We start from the raw sequence: 19,030 nt of genomic DNA, 5'->3' as shown, positions 1-19,030 counted from the left end.
TTCAATTTTGACCCAAATAATCGTGATTATGATTTTTTCCATAATCGAGCAGCCCTAACGTATCTGTTAGTGTAATTCATGTGACACAGATATATAGTCTGCTTTCGGACGTACGCAGTTCCATTCTTGGGGCCAAAGGAGGTGGTGTCCTCATTGGCTGGGGTGTACATGTTGTAGCAGTCCTGAACCTCATCTCTCAGGTCTTCGTGGACGGAGCAGGACTCATTGTGGACTTTTATCTGCCGAAGCCGTGGCACCCCGAGGAGGAGGTTCTCGTAGTAGATGAGACTCTGATTCTCTGGCAGGCTCTTGTTGTTGTACCACACCTCCCAGTACATGCCATTGAGGAACGGTCCTTCTGTGAACTATGAGTGAAGAACGGTCAGGAGATATTCAGACATGAGAAACATCCTAAAGGTTAATTAATGTGATTGTTGAAGGTGAATTACAATTGTGAACTGCTTTTCCAATGTCTGTTTGCGTGAAAAAGCACCAATCTACTCTATTTAATGGCATTATAAACTCAGAGATTCCTAAACTTGATGACTAAAAGCTTTTTTTTAATCAAAGGAATAGTTTGACATTTGGGGAAATGATTAAATTAGTCTCTTTCTTACCAAGTTACACGGGAACATCTTACTCTCACTTCTGCACAGTAAATATGAAGCAGTTGCCCGGAGAAGCATAAACTGAGAACTGAAGGAAACAACTGGTCTGGTTCTGTCTGAAGGTAAAACATCCACCTACTAGCACCTCTGAGGCTAACTTTCCTTTAAATACTTGCATCCAACCGAAGGCTCTCTTTCCGAAAATGTAACGCGATAATAAAAAATAAGAAATACATTTTATTTAGCCTCACAAAAGATGAATGAAAGATGCCTTTTGCCTTTTACCTTCCAGAAATCCTCCATGGTTGAGAGGCTTCTGAAAGTGGAGGGGTCGCCGGCAGACAGCGGCGAGTCCAGGAAAAGCTGAGACATGACTTTGGTGTAGTAGTACATATTGGCACTCACCATCCCATAGGTCACTGCAGAGCAAATCACAATTCAGCTTAAGTGATGTTCCTATTAGCAGCTGGTCATAACAAGCCCTTGTTAAAATGCAGAAGGACAAAGAAGAGAATTGAGCGAATGCTTTTTGTGTACATAAATGTGTTTACATCCAGTACGACCCTGCAAAGACTTGACAAAACTTTGGTTAAACTTGATTTTGTTTTACCTATACATTATTATTCTCTGCAGCATTCAGTATTCATCAGGGAGTAGCTCTGGAAACTGCTCTTAATAGTCGAGCTCTGCCTGGCAGAATATGCCTGAATGCAGTCTGCCAGGAAGTCATTTCCTGGTCCACCCTAAACCACAGTTTGGCATTTTCGTTGCAGCAAAAAGAGAGCAGAGAAGCTTCACCATTAGTCCTCTCATCACACACATTTTATATGTGGGATTTCCAGCCATTTGTTTACCATCCCAAAATGCGGCCATCAAATTTGCGCATGGTGGAATTTAAACCCACTGACAAGTGTTGGAGATTAGATTTTCAGCTGCCAAAACCATTACTTCATTTCACTGTGAGCCTGGAAAACAACTTTTCAGCTACAAGAAAGGTTCCCAGGCCTGGCTGGATAGATATTATTCACGATTAGTGAGAATTACCATTTTTGCATCAAAATTTTCCTTTTTTACTGGAAAAAAACAAACTTGATGAAGTGATACTTGTTTGAGTCTGTATCAAACAAACATGTTTACTTACATCGGGAGAACATTTATAGGCCAGGGCATCTCTGCAGCACTAAAATACTTCATTTTAATGCTGTCTGTCACATTTTATCTTTATTAAACAAATTGTAACTCCTGTGATTTGGATATTGCAGTTGGCCATATTGCGATTTCGATAATATTTCATGCAATTGTGCAACTCTAGAAAACAGTAATTACTGCAGAAACCTGATTAAAATTAGAATGTAAAATGGGACTGGGACACAGTTTAAGACTGGAAGATGGGTTATGCAATAACAGGGCTTTGTAGCACATAATGGGGCTCTGCTAGCACTTTTCCCCTATGTTGGTTACTTACATGATGTGCAGGTAGTTCAACTGAGTCAAAATCAACATTAACATCAGTTTAGATGAAAAATGCCTCGACAGAAACCTGACTGCTGTTCAGTTTATGTCTCACCATCTAGTTGTTACAGATGAGTGATTGAGGGTTCAACCTAGTGCATAAATATGTGTTAAATGTCATTTTGCAGGATTGTTTACAGGGGTGTTTACTTACAGATACAAACAGTGATGAGGAATGCGATATACGTGAGCATCTCCCTCAGTACGTTCCTGAGGTACCTTTCTCGACTGCTGTCGCTGTCCTCCATCAGCTCTGTGCCCCACAGGACTGCAAAGATAAACAGTGATTCAAGAGGACATCAACATGTGAAGCATATAGAGAGACGTGATTACATAAATACTGCAGTCAAACTTACAGTGTGTCCTGCTTTAGTCTCAGCTATGGAGCTGGAAAGAGCAGGTGCATTGGCTACACAAATATAACCCCATTTGATATATTTTGTCCACCTTAAAACAGTGTTTTATCAGTTAATGAGATATTTTAATCGGGGAGCTTATTCTGTTTGTTTTCTCTTGATGTCATTTAGGATGTCGCTTTATTTTTTTATTTTTATCTTATATTACAAGAATTTGTTTTACTATGATTGTATTGTGGTCCAGTTAATGGCTTTGTTACATGTAAGTTCTCCATTTGGTTTGATGTCATTTGATTACATAATTGTTTTTATGGGTTACAATATAGAACAATTAGGCCCTAACCAAATACAATTTAATCTAAATTGATGGCTCACTGTTAACTTTGGTATGTTTGATAAACTCTACAGCTATAAACCCTATCATTTTTAATACATTATCCTGCTGTCACAGAGAAATAATGAACTATCAAATGATATAGTTCAGTATGCTGACAAGTTTAAGATAAGATAAGATAGGTAGTTAGGCTTTATTGATCTCACACTGGGTCTCCAGACACGACACAACATACACATTAAATAAAAACCTAATAGAAGAAGATGCAGCTAACAGAAATACAAAATAAGAATAAGACGTACCCAGCTTTTTATTGAATAACAAACAGAGTGACTAACTTCTGATCTTTTGCAGTATCTGCTTCATACAGCTGCGGTGCTGATGTCTGTCCTGCTGCTGGGCATCCACGGTCGGGGTCGGGTACAGTCCTCCCCGGGGGATGTGGGTGCTGCTGCCCCCGCCGGTGTAGCTGCCCAGGCCGCTGCTGCAGCTGCTGCTGGAGGCCGTGGACACCGACCTCCTCCCGGGACTCGCTGGAGGCCAGTCGGCTTCCATAATCTCATCCTCAGGCTCAAACCCCGGGTTGTCCCGACTCCACGCTTGTCTCGACGGAGGGGACGGGGTGCCTATTACCCCTCCGAGACCCAGGTCTTGATGCTGGATGTTCTCCATCTCTATCCCTTCGTTTGAGTCCAGCCTGTGCGGCAACCTGCCAGCCTGGCTCTGCGGTAGCTGCTGCGGGCGGACTCGGGATGAACTCATGGTCCAGTTAGTTAAGTTAAATTAGTTAGCTTTAGGTGTGTTTTTCATCTGGTGCGGGGCATTTGGGGAAAAAAATAAAAATAAAGTTAAACTTTATTTAGAAACGCAACAAAAACATCAACTGATAAACGTTTATAACGGTTGAAGCATTTCTAGCTCAAGTGTTAAAACGCCCTTTAAAAAGCCACCGCGGACAGTTTGGGAAAGTTACTAAATAATTAACTAAATGAACTATATAAGTTACATGAAACGTTACAGGGTGTGTAAAAGTTTTTTAATAACGTTATCCTGCTCCTCGTAGACAGCGTTAGTAGTTTCCACTCTCACCAAACCGTTATGAAAACTTTTCCTTGAGAAAAAAAACCTCAAGCGATTCCTTCTTCAGTTCCCGTCTCAAAAACAATGTCCGTCGTTATAAAGCGATGCCTTTAAAGTGTTTAAAGTTGTTACCTATCTAGCTATTTTCAAGAAACTGACGACCGCATAGAGAAAATGCCGTGTTTATGTGAAACAAGAGAGATACTTTTCTTGCCCCAGGACAGCCATCTTGTTCTTCAACTGTTCCCCCAAAAAAACCCTCTGATTCTCATTTGTTCGGGACTCAGATTACACTAGAAGTCATGGCGTCGCAGTAAAGGATGGAAAAAAAAACCATTTGTCTCTTTGCTGAAATATTCATTGGAGACACAACTTGTTATTAAATGTCGTCTTTAATTTTCAGTTTTCAGTTTGTAAAGATTGGACTGGTTTGGGATTATTTTAACGTTAGTTGAAAGATCAGAATTACCCAAAGTGATTCATTTTCTTTGAAAGCTTTTTTTTTTTTTTTAAATAGTTATTTGAGTCATTTAATACGACCAATAAACCATTTGTTTTAAATGTTTTATACAGTATTCAGATAAATATATACATTAGGGTTAACGTTACATAATCTCTCTGTGTTTGGGTGAGCGGTTGCTATGACAACAAGGCTCATCGTCAAGAGGCCTGTCATTTTCATTTGGACCTGTAGGCCTGTAACTGTAACCTCAATATATTGCTCATCCCAGCCTCTATCAAGCTGCTGACCTCTAATACTAAATCTTAGCATTGCAATGGGGCAATGTGCAATAAATAGACCAGCACCTTAGCACTTAGCACTTTAATTCTTATAGTTTCTTAGTCTCTTTGCCGTAATGTCAGCGTTAAAAGTATAGTCAATGTGTCTTTTAGGGTGTTTCATGTTGTTTTTGTGGTGGTTTTCTGATGTATGTTTGTATTTGTGAAGCAACAGATTGTTGCACTGTACCCAAGACAAATTTCAACAAAGTTTATTCCATTGTATTCCATTGTATTAAAGGCGGTTTAGTTTTACACATTTAAACTCTGTTAGAAAAACTGTGTAAAAGCCATTTGAGGACAAAACCACAAATGGGGTTACCTTGGTATTATGTGTCCAGTGTTTTAATTACATCAACCAAACAACAATGTTAAAAGGTACAGTCTGTATACTGTTGAGAGTTTTCTATCTGAATAAAGCATCAAAGCTCGAAAAATGATGAAGTGCATTTACCACCTCATTTATCGGACTGTTAAAATGCAATGCCATTAACCACAACTAATACAACTAATAATTAAGTTGCTTGTAAATATTGTAGTATTTAATTTAGTATTAATTATTGAATGTAATATTTCCATTTTATGTTACTTTATACTTTTACTCCATTACACATTGGAGGCAAATACTGGTATTGTACTTTTCATTACACAATATTTATTTTAACAGCTTACTTACTAGCTTTGCGGAGCCAAATTATGAATACAACATATAATACATAGAAATCAGCCTCACCTATACTAGCTACAACCAAATAAGGAAAAAATTTCTATAAACTCTACACTCATTTCATCAAAATGTCAGTTGTCAGTTATATCACGATCATTTGTTTTTTTCCCCATATTTGAATCTTGATTTTCATCAGAGCTACAAAATCCATTAACTGACATGTGTTTATGTCAGTTAATGGATATGTTTAGGTTTTCATATTTGGGAATTTATATATTAATAATGCAAAAATCCTGCATTTTATGTTATCAAAATGATGGTGTATACATTTATAAGACACAAAGCTTGTTTGACCACTTGGTGGCGCACAATACCCACACTTGTTAAAGCTGGACCTATCACACTTGTTAAAGCTGGACCTACACCAGTGTCATGCCTATCAGGAATGCATCCCCATTGTTGAATTTATGTAAATTTGTATCAAAGCACAGTTCTCATTTGACACAACATTTAGTGCATATGAAACAATGCAACGGGAAGCAGTCTTTGTACAATAGCTGACCCTCACTGTGGCCTCCTGGGAGTGAGTGAAGTTTCACAGTGTCATTGTTATACTGCAGACATTTTCCTAATCATTGTGCTAACTGTAAGATTTGTTTTGGGGGTAAAATTATGATTATTTATTATCATTTATTGCAGCTTTAAGACTTAAAATCAGTTTCCATATATGGGTCAAATTGTCTTGTTTGGAGGGACACTTTGATAACGAAGAGCCATATTCCTCCTTGGTTTAATTTTCTGAAGTAATCTAATATAGGGCGATTTAGCTTCTTTACACATGACAGTTTGCCTGGGGCCTTAAAAGTACAAAAAATGGCAAAAATGTAAGCAAGTTGTGCTTATTGCAAGTGACAAAAACTCAGTTATTTAAGATAGACTTTCTTAAAATAAGTATTTTAGTCACTTTATTGACCTGAATTTGTGAGAAGTTGTGCAAGTGGTCTGTCTCTTAAAAATAAGAAAAATAATCTTGTTCTTCTGCTGGGATATTACGCAAACCATTGTTGTAACTTGTTACTGGTTAAATCTAGCTCAAAATCAGCTGTAATATGCTTTAATAAGGACAAATAGTTAGCTCAGATATATTTTCTTAAAACAAAGAGTTACTTTTCTAATACAAAAACCACTGCCTGACCAAGATTAATTTTCTTTAAAGACAAAAAAGAAAGACTCACATGAAACATTTTCATGATGCAAGTCAATTGCATGTATCATAAGATCCACCTGCCTCGTAATTTTGCACACCTTGAGTTTGCAATGCAGACTAAGATAACCCTAATGACATCACCAGGGTTACATTTCTTTAGGTAGGTAAAGGTAAAATGACGTATTTTTTGTTTTGTTTTTTAGCATTAATGGATAAGGGAGTTGCTAAAAGTCACATAACAATGACAAGAAGTGATCCGCAAGGCAACCTGAGTGATTATTAATAAGCAAGAAGGTTTTTTGGCACAGCTAGTAGAAAGTTGAGGGGCGTGGTTATTTGCTCTGCGTCATAATTCATGTTGCCTAGTGTAAACAGTCCATTGGTTGAATCTTAGTGATGGGGGTTCCCTGCCCCAGATTGCAGGGGTAAAACAATAAATAGAAGCTATCACTTTAAATCTTCAATCTCTGGTACAGCAGAGATCATAAGTTGTTAGTTAGTGGAGCGTGGGGGAAAATATTAAAACATACACCTGGGATACTCCGTATTTCAGAACAGTTTACAAGTCAGTTACTCGTAGCTATTTATTACAAATAATTCTGTCTACATAGATAGGTCGTTCATAAGGTAAGTTAGCCATCCTCCAAGCTAAGTCAGCTAATATATGAGACGGCTGACGTGCTAACCGGACCAGCTAACGTTAGCTGCATTGTCTAGTGAAAGCCACGACTACTCGGTACTGAGACTGTAATGACTCAAAAGTTGTCAAGTAGGTGCGTCGCTACTGCACAAATACCCCATTTTACCTCACTGGTTTAAAAATAATGCGTACCGAGTAAATTAGTCAAATCTGTCTTCCTTTGTTTTCTTTGAGCTAGCGTAGCACTGAACTCATTGATAAAAGCTCGACAGGCTGTGTTGAGTTTGGGGGTTAATTCATTTTAAAGTTGGAGTAAAGCGATACAATCGGTTATAGATGAGTAGATGTTAATTTCCACACACGTTTGATGTAGTTTATCGGTGCACGACGATGGCTATCGCCGGGCTGCACGTCCCGTCGGGTTTGTTGCGTTTCCCCGCTCGCTTGCAGTCAAAGTGCGGGCTCGTTTGCGTGAGACTTAACGCAACCAGGAAACTAACATCTTGACAGTTGTCTGTTTTTCTGCGTGGACCGAAACCGCGATGTGTCTCAGCAAACGTGATCCTCTTCGCACATTGTGAAAAGTGAGGAGAAAGAGAGGAAAGGAGAGAAAAAAAAAAAAAAAACGACGACGCCACAAGTTAGCTGGAGCTAACGTTAGCTGGCTAACTAGCAGCGTCGCTTCTCGGCGTTGCTCTTTTTCTGTTTTGACAGCGAAGAGGCCGAACATCTTTATAATTAATACCTCTACGGTTGTTTTTTACAGTCCGGATAACGTTGACCTAGCCGACAGTACAGACGTAAAGCGCTCCTGGTGTTTCCACAGTGAGCACATGTGATGCTAGTTGAGGGATCTGTCACGTTATGTGGCTAATCAACATGCGACAACTGTGAGAAATGGTTAGTTGTTAGCACGGACACGAAAAGGCCGCACTCGTACAGTAGGCCACTTGTCTACAAAGGGATGCACAGATGTTTATAACACCTGTATGTGATGTGTCGTGTTTAGAGGAAGGTTTTAATTGTTAGTAAAGTCCGTTTTTCTCCGCTGCTCAACTTGAACGCCCGCATCTGTCTCCTTTTTTTTTTTTTTTTTTTTTTTTTTTTTTAAATATCTGTACAGTCGGTTTCCCTCTTTGTCTCATTGGATGAACGTGATGGCGCAGTTGAATCTTAGCTAGTGTGTTAGCCAGCCAGCTAAACAGTCAGCTGTCGGGCTCCTACCGTAGGATAGATGAAACATTGGCCTAATGAAGAGTGAAACGTTGTTCTCTTATAAGGAACCCGTCTGAAATCACTCATTGTACTTCCTGTACTGGCTGCTCAAACACACCTATGTTGTTTACCTGAGGCGCAGTTAACGTTAATGTGTATTAAAAATGGGCGTCCTTAAAATTGCCAGACTTTAAACAATTCATGTAACAGTTCAACTGAAGCTTCTTTTTTTTTTCCCCAAGTCATTGTTTTCTACAGTCTGTTGCCAATTCATTAGGTACCCCATCGTAAACTACTGCAGCCAAATACAGAAAGCTCTGCAATGAAGCCAACCTTTCTGAAAGTTAAAATGTTAAGCTTTAAGTCATTTTTGAGGCTATAGCAGGTTTTTTTTTGGTATGATTGAACTGTATTCTTTTTAATATAATGCAGTATAATTCACTAAACTAGAGCCTCCAAAATGAACCACAACGTTTCATCATCACTGACTAAAATAAAACCTGAATAATCTTTATTAAGGCAAGATTTATTGCAGGGCTACAGTATTAGACTGGACTGTTTTTGTACCTTATAAACTGCAAACTGAGTGTGTGTTAACCCCTACTTGTAGGTGGCATTATTACAATTAAACCTTTGTTTATTTTCTGTTTCAGCACTTAATATTGTTTACCAAAGAAATGGTGATGGAGAAGCCAAGTCCCCTGCTTGTAGGGCGGGAGTTTGTGAGGCAGTATTACACACTCTTAAACAAGGCACCGGATTTCCTGCACAGGTAATCATTTAAATTTCATGTGGTAACGTTAATTTTGTTGGTGTTGGTAATACTCTGTTTAACTAACTGTCATGTTGTTGTGCCATTAGGTTTTATGGGAGGAATTCTTCCTACGTTCATGGCGGACTTGACCCAAGTGGGAAGCTGGCAGAAGCGGTGTATGGGCAAGCGGTAGGTGCTATGGACCAATAAAGAAGATTCACATTGAAAGTACTGTGTAGTAGGTGTCTCATACCATACAATACTATTCACATTGGGCACAAGTAATCCTTTAATTAGGGCTGTACATGAACTTTTTCTGCAGGTTTGAGGTTTTTGTATCATGAGTATAAAAGGTCTGTTACAGCATTGAAAAGTACCACAAGTAGTGCAGTTCATCACTTAAACAGGTATGTGACTGGACAAGGACAAATAATGTTGCACACAGGACATTGGAAATCCAGACCTTAACAAGAACTGTTTTCGGGACAGAAATGTTCATTATTTGCCAATAATTGTAAATTGCATGGACGTAAGTAATAGGCGGTCAATCCAGAACAGGATTAGATAGTTATTTCTTGAGCAGCAACCGTAAAGTTTAAAACGGCAAAGTCACTATATACACTCAAAAATATCTCACTGGAAACAAATCTTAAATGTTAGTAAAAACCTTAACCTTAAATGGCAGCAAACCCTAAAGTAAATGGGAATCAGATTTTATAACATAGTTTTGTAACACAGCAACAACAGGTGTGCTTTTCAGTGATATTAGCTGTTTACTGCTGGGACTTTAATGACCCAGTCAATAGTAGCCTGAATCGTTATGGTCATAATCCACATTAGTGTATGTGGGTTTTTCAATGGCTGATGTGATATTCAGAGAGCGCGACAGCCAGTGGCCAAATGACGATTTAAGCAACTAACATCCATTCATGCTCTGTGGTGTACAAAATGCTGAGCAGGCCCAGTTGATTCTGATTTTGTATCAAGATGGCAAAAGGACAAGTTCTAAGGGACTTTGAAATAGGGTTTATTGTTGTGATACAAAAACTGCTCAATGTGGCTGGAACAGCAACTTAAGTGACATCTGCATTTAGATCCATGGGAAAGACGAACGTAAACAGGGTCAGGCGTGGTCGACGGCACACATTTGATGCCTGACGCTCATGCATTAATGCGATATCTAAGGAAAAACAAGAGCAACTCCTTCTTAGGTAACTGAGAATGTCACTGCAGAACTGGATCAGACTGTGTCAGCAGGAGCAGTCCATTGGCAAGGGAGGGAGAGGGTTATTGGAGTAGGGTTGCAGTGCATAATAGGGGTGTCAAATCGAAATCGATCGAAATTACATCTCGAACTTCGAACTCAAAGGTAGAATCGACGATGCAGCCACGACCCCAGATGTCCACCATCCAAACGTACGCCAAGAGCGCAAAAACACACAAATGCTTGAACTGCGGCGTCAACTCCTCTAATTTTAGGCTTGCAGCTCAGTTTAAAAAATACAGCATCAAGCCGACGAAGATGAAGCCCTCTTGTACTCTGAGATTCAACCAGTGGGAAGTATGTGTGTGTGTGTTTGATGTGCATGTGTAACACGAACTTACCTTCTCAATGAGCAAGTGAAGAAGTTGATTATTACAGTCCCAAATGTCTTCAGGCTTTTAAAAGTGCACATTGATAGGAACATTATTCACTGACACTCACCTTGGTCTCTTCGTGCTGAAACAATCAAATCGTCATTCTGTGTTGTTTTCATTCACTACCGGGGTTACGATCTGTTAAGTTTCAGTTACAAGCCTCGCGGTTGGAACGGTTTCAATAAAAGTACCCTCCGAAGACAGAATTAGGACCAAAAGCAATAGAAATTATAACCGGCTGACAAGTATAAGAATGGGATATAGTTAATATTAAAAAAAAGATCGAAAATCGAATCGCGACTTTAAAATCGAAAATTAAATCGAATCGAGGATTTGGAGAATCGTGACACCCCTAGTGCATAAACCCCTAATTCTAAACATGAAGGCACATTTGACAGTTCAGTGGTGCAAAAATCTACAGATATGAGGAAAAAAGTAACATGGTCAGATGAGTCATGTGCCATATTTGTGACAAGTGGGTGAGGTGTACACCATGAGAATGGTACAGGCCTGAATGATTGAGCCCTACAGAGTGGGCATCCAGTGACTCTGTTATGCTGTGTGAAATGAAATTATTTGAAAGTCACTGAAAAATATGTGACTCGTATGCTATGTCCTTAGCAGTCACCAGATCCCCACCCAATTAAAACGCCTATGGAAGATTTTGGACCAAAACACAATCAATCAGAGAGCCAGCGCTGCCAACTTGGTGGCTTTATTTTTTTACCCTCCTAAGCAACATTATTTTTTTAGAAAAAACTAGTGACAAAAAAAGAAGTATATTCCAGTATATTATATTGTAATTTGTTCCCAGAGTAATTGCAGTACACAGCTCTTACTGCAACAGTGCCTGAGTCTCTCCCTCTCCTCTTGTGCTCTGCTCAGTCAGTTGTGGCGTATGAGGCACTATTGGTCATATCACTCTTTCTCTGTGCATCTCTGAATTGGGGTGTTTTTGTAGCGTATATGTACATATTTTGTAGTTAATATTTAAATTGTTTGATCGTCTCCCTTTTTAAAACTTTTTTACTTTAAATATACAATGTCCCTGTAGTGAGTTTGTGAGTATTTGTCTAAATAATGTTCAAAGTGTGTGTATGCCGTTGCTGATTATCTCAAAATGCCAAATAATTGGCCCAATTAATCGGCCTATTACTAATCCATTAAATGCAAAATACCAGAGAACCAATTTGTCCCCTCCTTTTCTCTTCATTTATGTGGTTTCTTTATCCCCTTCTCCCTGCATCTGTTAGGAAATCCACAAGAAGGTTATGTCCCTGCAGTTTAGTGAATGCCACACAAAGATCAGGCATGTGGATGCCCATGCCACACTGAGTGATGGAGTGGTGGTGCAAGTCCTCGGAGAACTGTCCAACAATGGTCAACCCATGAGGAAATTCATGCAGACTTTTGTGCTTGCTCCTGAGGTGAGTATTCCTGTTAATAGCACTGAAAGGTAGAGTTTGAGTGACAACATCAGTAACAAGTAATTATTTCTTGAGCTCTATGGCACAATTAATAACTGTAAATAGAACTTTTGGACGTTTATCTGCTGGTTGGCTTTTTAAAAAATGGACACTATTTTTATTTTCTCCTTGCGTGACAAATTTCCTCAGGGTTCAGTGGCAAACAAGTTCTACGTCCACAATGACATCTTCCGTTACGAGGATGAGGTTTTTGGAGACTCTGAAGCTGAGCTTGATGAGGGTAAGATGGTCACAAATATCCTATACAGACCTTGTTTTTTAGTAGTTGGTTGTTGTTGGGTTTTTTAGTTTTTAGTAACTATGTTTTCATGATCAAGTCTGAGGGTGCTAATGCAAATATAAGTTTGTTTTTTTAAATTTTCTCTCTCTCTCTCTCTCACTCTCACTTAGAATCAGAGGAGGAAGTTGAAGAGGAGCCCGAGGAGAGGCAGGCGTCCCCTGAGCCTCTTCAAGAAAGCCCCAACAGCACCACCTATTACGAACCTCATCCTGTCACGTATGCTAAACTTCATCATAACATATATATGTATATATATTAGCTTGTTTCCCCTCCCTTTTTTAGGAAAAAAATATCTTGTATGAAGCATTTTAGCATTTTAAACTATTGTGGAAGTGACAATATGCTGATTTGTGCTCTGTAGTAATGGAGTGGAGGAGCCCATGGAGGAGCCAGCTCCAGAGCCTGAGCCAGAGCCTGAGCCAGAGCCCAAAGCAGAGGAGATAAAGCCTGAAGCAGACGAGAAGGTTCTGGAAGAGATGGAGGAAAAAGCGCCTTCACCGGTCCCTGTGGAGTCCCCACCCAACACCCAGGAGCCTCCCAAGGTACGCATGATGTCCTGTGTGTGTGTGTGTGTGTGTGTGTGTGAGAGAGTGTAACTGATATTAAAAACTAAAACTAGGTGTGACAAAAACACTTTTGTAAATAGAAATAGAAAATAAAAACTACACTTAAAGAGAAACAAGCTATAATAAAATATACAGGAAATGTCTTTAAAAATGTCTTTAAATGTCAGTTTGCTCAAACCTGTCAACACAAGCATCAGGAGACATTGCTGCAAATGTTTATTGTCTTGACCCTGACAAATCCCCCCATATAATAAAAACAAAAGTGAAACTAATGAAAACTTAACAATTTAACAGTAAAAACTAAACTAAAACAAGTAAACTAACTCTGAAAACTAACAGAAACTAAACTGAAAACAAGTTTTTAAAAACTAATAAAAAATATGAAACTATAATAACTGTTGACAAAGATTTGTTCCTGCAGAAGTTTACTTTTATTCAGTATTTAACAATAAGGTCAAAAGATAGAGATTTTCAAGTTCAAAGTAAGTTTTTGATGCAGTCCAGTAGCACAACAGAGATTTCAGTTGGATATCATAGTACGGTGTTGAGTGGTTCAAAGTGTATTACTGCATCCCTAACAGACTTCCTCGTGGGCCTCTGTGACCAGTAAAAACCTGCCTCCTACTGGCACAGTCACCACCTCTGGAATCTCACCCCATGTTGTTAAAGCTCCAAGCTCACAGGTAACCAACTACCACTGGACATGAAATGTACATTACAACTGTCAGCGCATTAGAAATGGCTCACTATATAGCAGTCAACCACAATGTTTATTTCAAACACACTTTGCAATGAAGATGGTGGTTAACAGCAGCAGTAGATATTGACGTTTGTGTGAGGAGCGCCTTTCTCAGAACTGACTCTAACAAAGCATTGTGGTGTTACTTTCACAAGAACTCATGTACTTTGTTCCTTAAGTTACATAATGACACAAACTGATCTCTGGAGCACCATGTGAAAGCAATTATGAAAAACGTGTGGGTTAATTTTTTATTTTTTATTTTTTGTGGCACCTCTCCCCCACACAGCCCAGAGTTGAAGCCAAGCCGGAGACACAGACAGCACCTCTTCGGCCCAGAGACCAGCGCACACGTGACAGACCATCCTTCACTCCGCGGGGTCCCAGACCTGGTAATAAAAACATTTAAATCCCCAGTTAAGGGTTTAGTGCTTTTTTTTTTTCTTCTTTAAAAACAAAAAAAAAATCATTTGGCTTATTCTTGCCCTGCATGTCTCTGTCACTGTTAGATGGTGTTGCATCTTCGGAGTCACAAACGGGAAAACCACACTTGAGTTTTGTTAACAAAGGTAAACATGATATCACATCTAAATGAACCTGTTTCACTACTATTCTTTGATTACTGATGGGGAATATTATTACTCACTTTCTTGATGCCAGGATTTGAACTCTCTTGGGTTTTTATACAGATGATTCATGTGAGCTGATGTGTTTTTTTTTTTTCTGTCTGTTCTGACCTGCAGGTGGCAGGGGAGATGCTGAATCTGGTGACATGGACAGCAGGCGGATTGTCCGGTACCCAGACAGCCACCAACTTTTTGTTGGCAACCTCCCACATGACATTGATGAGAGCGAGCTTAAAGAGTTCTTCATGAGTAGGTTTCCTCAAAAAGTAGCACTTTGCATCCAAAGGGTGAAAAAATAAATACTGATTAAATGAAACCCTCCATTTTTCTTGCAGCATATGGAAATGTTGTGGAGCTGCGGATTAACACGAAGGGCGTTGGTGGGAAGCTGCCCAACTTTGGATTTGTGGTCTTTGACGACTCTGATCCTGTGCAAAGAATCCTGGGGGCCAAGGTAGAAGGGGCATGTATTGACATTTCATTACCCACTTTCATTCTTTTGGTGGTGGTTTGGTGATACACATTTCTACAATTGGTCAGACACAGTAGAGACAGTTTATAATTCTTTTTATAAATAAATGTTCTGCTGAAGTAATCCACCAGGAATGTGTGTGTGCATGTATTTGATTGACCAGTGTGGCACTTATTATGACGTATTAAGTAGTGTTGCAGCAAAAGTTCAGCCAGGTTGAACGTTTTCGACAATGCAGCGTTGGCACCATACTGATGCCGGACCGGCCTGTTTCAAATGAATGAGCGGCACACAGCCTCAGAGATTAAATAGTTTCTCTGGCAGGGACACGGATCTCATCGGGTCAGACCAAAGTGACACAGAGCCGTGCTTACATAGGGCAAACCAGCGAATGATGTGGGTTGTGAAATAGTAATAAATATTCAGTCTTGGTGTCTCCTGTATTGACCTTGCTTTTCTCTCTGCAGCCCATCATGTTTCGAGGCGAGGTGCGTCTGAATGTGGAGGAGAAGAAGACGAGGGCGGTGCGTGAACGCGAGACCCGTGGTGGAGGAGACGAGCGTCGGGATATGAGGCGCAACGACCGGGGCCCCGGAGGTTCGCGAGGCATCGTGGGAAGCGGAATGATGCGTGAACGTGACGGGAGGGGACCACCACCTCGAGGCGGCATGGCCCCCAAACCTGGCATGGGCTCCGGACGAGGCTCTGGCGGCCAAGGAGAGGGTCGCTTCACAACCCAGCGCCGCTGAGAAGAGCACCACCTGCAGTGTGGAAGTAGTACCGTGTTCTTCATCTTCAACCGTTCTCGTTAACGAAAAGAAATCTTCATGTATAAACGTATATATTTGTTTTTTGTTTTATTTTTTTATTTTTTTGTTCCCTCTTTGCTTTGGAATGTGACACAGCCTGTCAACCATTTGTTTGTGAAATAGACAAAACAAAATAAGCAAACAAAAAATTTCGCTTATTAGTTGTGAGCTGAGCATCCTTTTCGGGTATCTCAAGAATTCACAAACTTTAATTTGTAAATTCGTGGAAAAAGGCAAACCAACCAGGAGTAATCTGCCACATTAGGAGGGACTGATAAGACTTTTAACTACGACAATACAGCCCATCATTTGGAAAAGAGATTATATGCCTTGACTTAACTGGGGCGCTGCTTCACGAAATCCCTCTATTGCACATTTTATATGGTAGTTTTCTGCCCGTTACTGTTGGAAAAGAGTGAGATGCAAAATTTGTGCAGTTCCAGGGGAAAAGCTTGCCTTTTACTTTTTTCCTTTTGAGAGACCACTGCTTCAAAATTGCATAATGCACTCATCAATATGCACTAATGGGTACTTTTGTCGTATTACATTGACATCCATGCTCGGAACGCAGCTGGAGAGACCTGTTTTGTCTCAAAGCGATACGACTTACCGGGGCAGGCCTCGCTTACAGCCTGTCTGCTGTGACCAATGTACTTTTCACACTTTTGACCCAAAACTACGCTTCAATTACTGCTGGATGGACAAGATGACAAGCAAATCTACATTATATTTTTCCTCATTTATAAATCAAATATAAAAAATAAAAAAAGCTCAAATCCTGGACTTTCACCAAATGAGTGGGGGTACAAAGGATAAACAAGAAACAAAGTTGAACAATAGAAGAGTGGTGGTAACGATGGCTGCTCGCTCTGTTTTTCTTTTGATCCCAATTTGTTTTTTCTTCATGTTTTTCCCTGCCAGCTAGACCGCGAAAACTGGGATGGACGACACCTCCCTCCCTCTTCCCTCCCTCTTCCCTCCCTTCCTGTCTTAAGTGCGGAGTAACAGAATAAATGTACAGCAAAAATCATAGTTTACTGTATGTTTTGTTTTCTGTGTATATTTTTCATTTCTCTCTCGACTTGATAAGAGCATGATGGTGCCTTCTATTTCACCTTTTCCAGTCTTACTAAAGCGTAAAGCGGTTCGGGGCTTGCTGCCTCCTAATGCGGAGCTGCTGATTTTGAACTATTGTCCACTGGGAGCAGATACAAAAAAAAAATTGCAGTATTCACAAGATTTAAGTTTTTCAGGTGCATATTTCATTTTTCCATACTGTTTTACTACCTAAGATGATCTGTTGTGAGTTTTGTACATTTGTTTTGTATTGTGTCTGATCTGGGTTTTGTAGAGACAATAGGTGCCTCAAGTTCAGTTTGATGTTAAATGGTTAAGACGTGCATCTGAAGAACTACTCCCATAAAGAAAAAAAGGTACATTAAAGATGGTGACAGTGCAATGCTTGGTCCTTGGTTAACATGTCAAAGCTCTACACAACCATGATTTCAGTGAACAAAGGTTTGCAGTTTGGAAAGAGTCTCAATGTGATTCAGATACTGTTGATTCTTACTTTCAGTCTGACCTTAGTTTTTTGCGACTCACGGCAGCACTCAGGTTAATCCCTGGACTCAAAAGTTGTCAGACTGTTCTTTTCTCAGCAACAATTTTGTAATGATCTGTGTGGGTGGGCTGGCCATAGTTCCAGCCCACAGACTAGCAAATAATTGTGCTCACTTTTTCTAGCTGTTTTATGCATTTGTATTTTCATATGCTGATTATTCATTGTGCTTATTTTATCCATTTATTTTTCCATTCGAAGCGAGTCGAATCTGAATGCCATACTAGTCGTCTCCTCCTTGTCCTCGTCGTTTTTTCTTTTTACCACTCGGTAGGGAGGGAAGACCTTTTTTGGTTTCAGCTGGAAAGGAAAACATGACAAACATGAGATGTTATCTTTTTTATTTTTATTTTTTATTTTTGTTATCTTGCACTGAAATGGGAAGTGAAATCGATGTAGCATTTTTCTGGACAAATATACTAATGAGGTCTTCCTTGTCTGGTGGTATTGCACTATTCCCAACGTTTCTGGGACAATCTGTCAGTTTGAACACAGCCTCTCTCCAAATTTCTCATCTTGCGATGAAAAAAGGCAAATATTAGTGCTCATCTTGTTATCGGCATGAAATAGTATTCGCTCTGTTGCAGTTAAAACAAAAATTGATGTACAGACATGGCATATTTTATGTAGTTTTCCACAGTGATGCTCGACTACTCTCCTTGTGGTTGAGATGAAATATTTTCAGATGTGAGAATAGTTTTCAATAGAGAGACTCTTAATTTGTTACCATCAGTCTTTGACCGAATATTACAGGAAAAAAAAGAAATTACAGCTTTTTTGGTCTTTGAGTGTTTTTAACAGACAGCCCTTATGGGTGCCTCTACCCCACGTGTTTATTTGTCAGGTAATTGCTTAACATGGGCACTTGACTGCAATTATACTTTTTACAGCAACGGTCAATGAAGAGAGTGGTGAAGAAGAGCCATCATGCTTTCAGACCAATCTGTGCTTTTACATTTGTAGTGGTGGTAAAATGTTGGAGCATATAAATTTAGGGTTGGATAGTTCTTTTTCACTGAGGTTTTCAATGACCCACCCTTTTCCAAACTTTAAAGGATCCTTGTAAGAAAAAGAGAAAAAAACCCTGTCATTTTATTTTCCTGTGGTTGAAAATGCAGTAGAGTGGATCCTCATTGTGAATCATTCCAATCCTTTTTGAATGGGAATAGAAGTACCTTCTTGGCTTTAGCAGGTGTGGTAAACAGTTGGCTGCCATCTTAATTTTTTTACTGTGTTTACCCTTTACTTGTTGCTAGTACAAAAGTGTTGCAGGTGGAGAATATTTTTTTTTTTTTTCCTTTCTATTTTGAATGTGTTGGACTTAACATACAATAAACTACTGATATCAGCACCACTCATACCTTTTGTCATGTTTGCAGGTTTCTCCGTAAAAGGTGATGTGAATAATGAGATGTTGCACGTTGATAGGGTAGCCAAAACCGAGAACAGAAAGCAGAATTGTCCCATGCACGTGGGTTTTGTAGTAAAGGAGATATTCCCTGCTGTGGTGCAGATTTAACTTATTAAATGAAGGTTGAGTGGCAAGCAGAGAAAACTTAAAGGATCATTATTTGTCTTTAATCTCAAAGAGGATTTTTTTTTTTTTTCCTCTGTTCAGAAGACCTTTAAATCCGACCACTTC

At 39.5% G+C, this 19,030-nt stretch overlaps 2 protein-coding genes across 5 annotated transcripts in view; one reads left to right on the top strand and one right to left on the bottom strand.

The window, feature by feature from the left end:
- Positions 1-4,155, bottom strand: part of pkd2 (polycystic kidney disease 2) — a 10,363-nt gene extending 6,208 nt beyond the window's left edge. The window contains exons 1-5 of one of the 3 annotated variants that reach the window (XM_035660448.1): positions 3,900-4,155; positions 3,149-3,620; positions 2,275-2,388; positions 894-1,027; positions 115-365 (exon numbers count right to left, since the gene is read on the bottom strand). In XM_035660448.1, the coding sequence (XP_035516341.1) occupies positions 115-365; positions 894-1,027; positions 2,275-2,388; positions 3,149-3,572 (923 nt within the window). In that variant the 5' untranslated portion in view covers positions 3,573-3,620; positions 3,900-4,155. Of the gene's footprint in view, positions 1-114; positions 366-893; positions 1,028-2,274; positions 2,389-3,148 lie in introns of all 3 variants that reach the window. The other 2 variants (XM_035660451.1, XM_035660450.1) reach the window with 2 other exon arrangements.
- A 2,841-nt stretch (positions 4,156-6,996) lies between these two features.
- Positions 6,997-18,742, top strand: g3bp2 (GTPase activating protein (SH3 domain) binding protein 2). 2 transcript variants are annotated; one of them, XM_035659852.1, is made up of 13 exons: positions 6,997-7,171; positions 9,053-9,171; positions 9,261-9,342; positions 12,045-12,218; positions 12,408-12,498; positions 12,669-12,774; positions 12,920-13,100; positions 13,706-13,807; positions 14,153-14,255; positions 14,373-14,432; positions 14,607-14,738; positions 14,825-14,952; positions 15,429-18,742. In XM_035659852.1, the coding sequence occupies exons 2-13, from the start codon at positions 9,077-9,079 to the stop codon at positions 15,708-15,710; spliced, it is 1,536 nt and encodes a 511-aa protein (XP_035515745.1). In that variant the 5' UTR covers positions 6,997-7,171; positions 9,053-9,076; the 3' UTR covers positions 15,711-18,742. The 2 variants fall into 2 exon arrangements, with proteins under 2 accessions (XP_035515745.1, XP_035515746.1); XM_035659853.1 differs by having other exon boundaries at positions 6,998-7,171; positions 14,825-14,943.
- The last annotated feature ends 288 nt before the right edge of the window (positions 18,743-19,030 follow it).

The sequence above is a fragment of the Morone saxatilis genome, unplaced genomic scaffold (assembly GCF_004916995.1).
Source record: "Morone saxatilis isolate NCDOM2014 unplaced genomic scaffold, NCSU_SB_2.0 Contig17, whole genome shotgun sequence".
Lineage (NCBI taxonomy): Eukaryota > Metazoa > Chordata > Actinopteri > Moronidae > Morone > Morone saxatilis.
The sequence above is the reverse complement of the archived record's forward strand: the minus strand, read 5'-3'. Positions and strand labels throughout refer to the sequence as shown.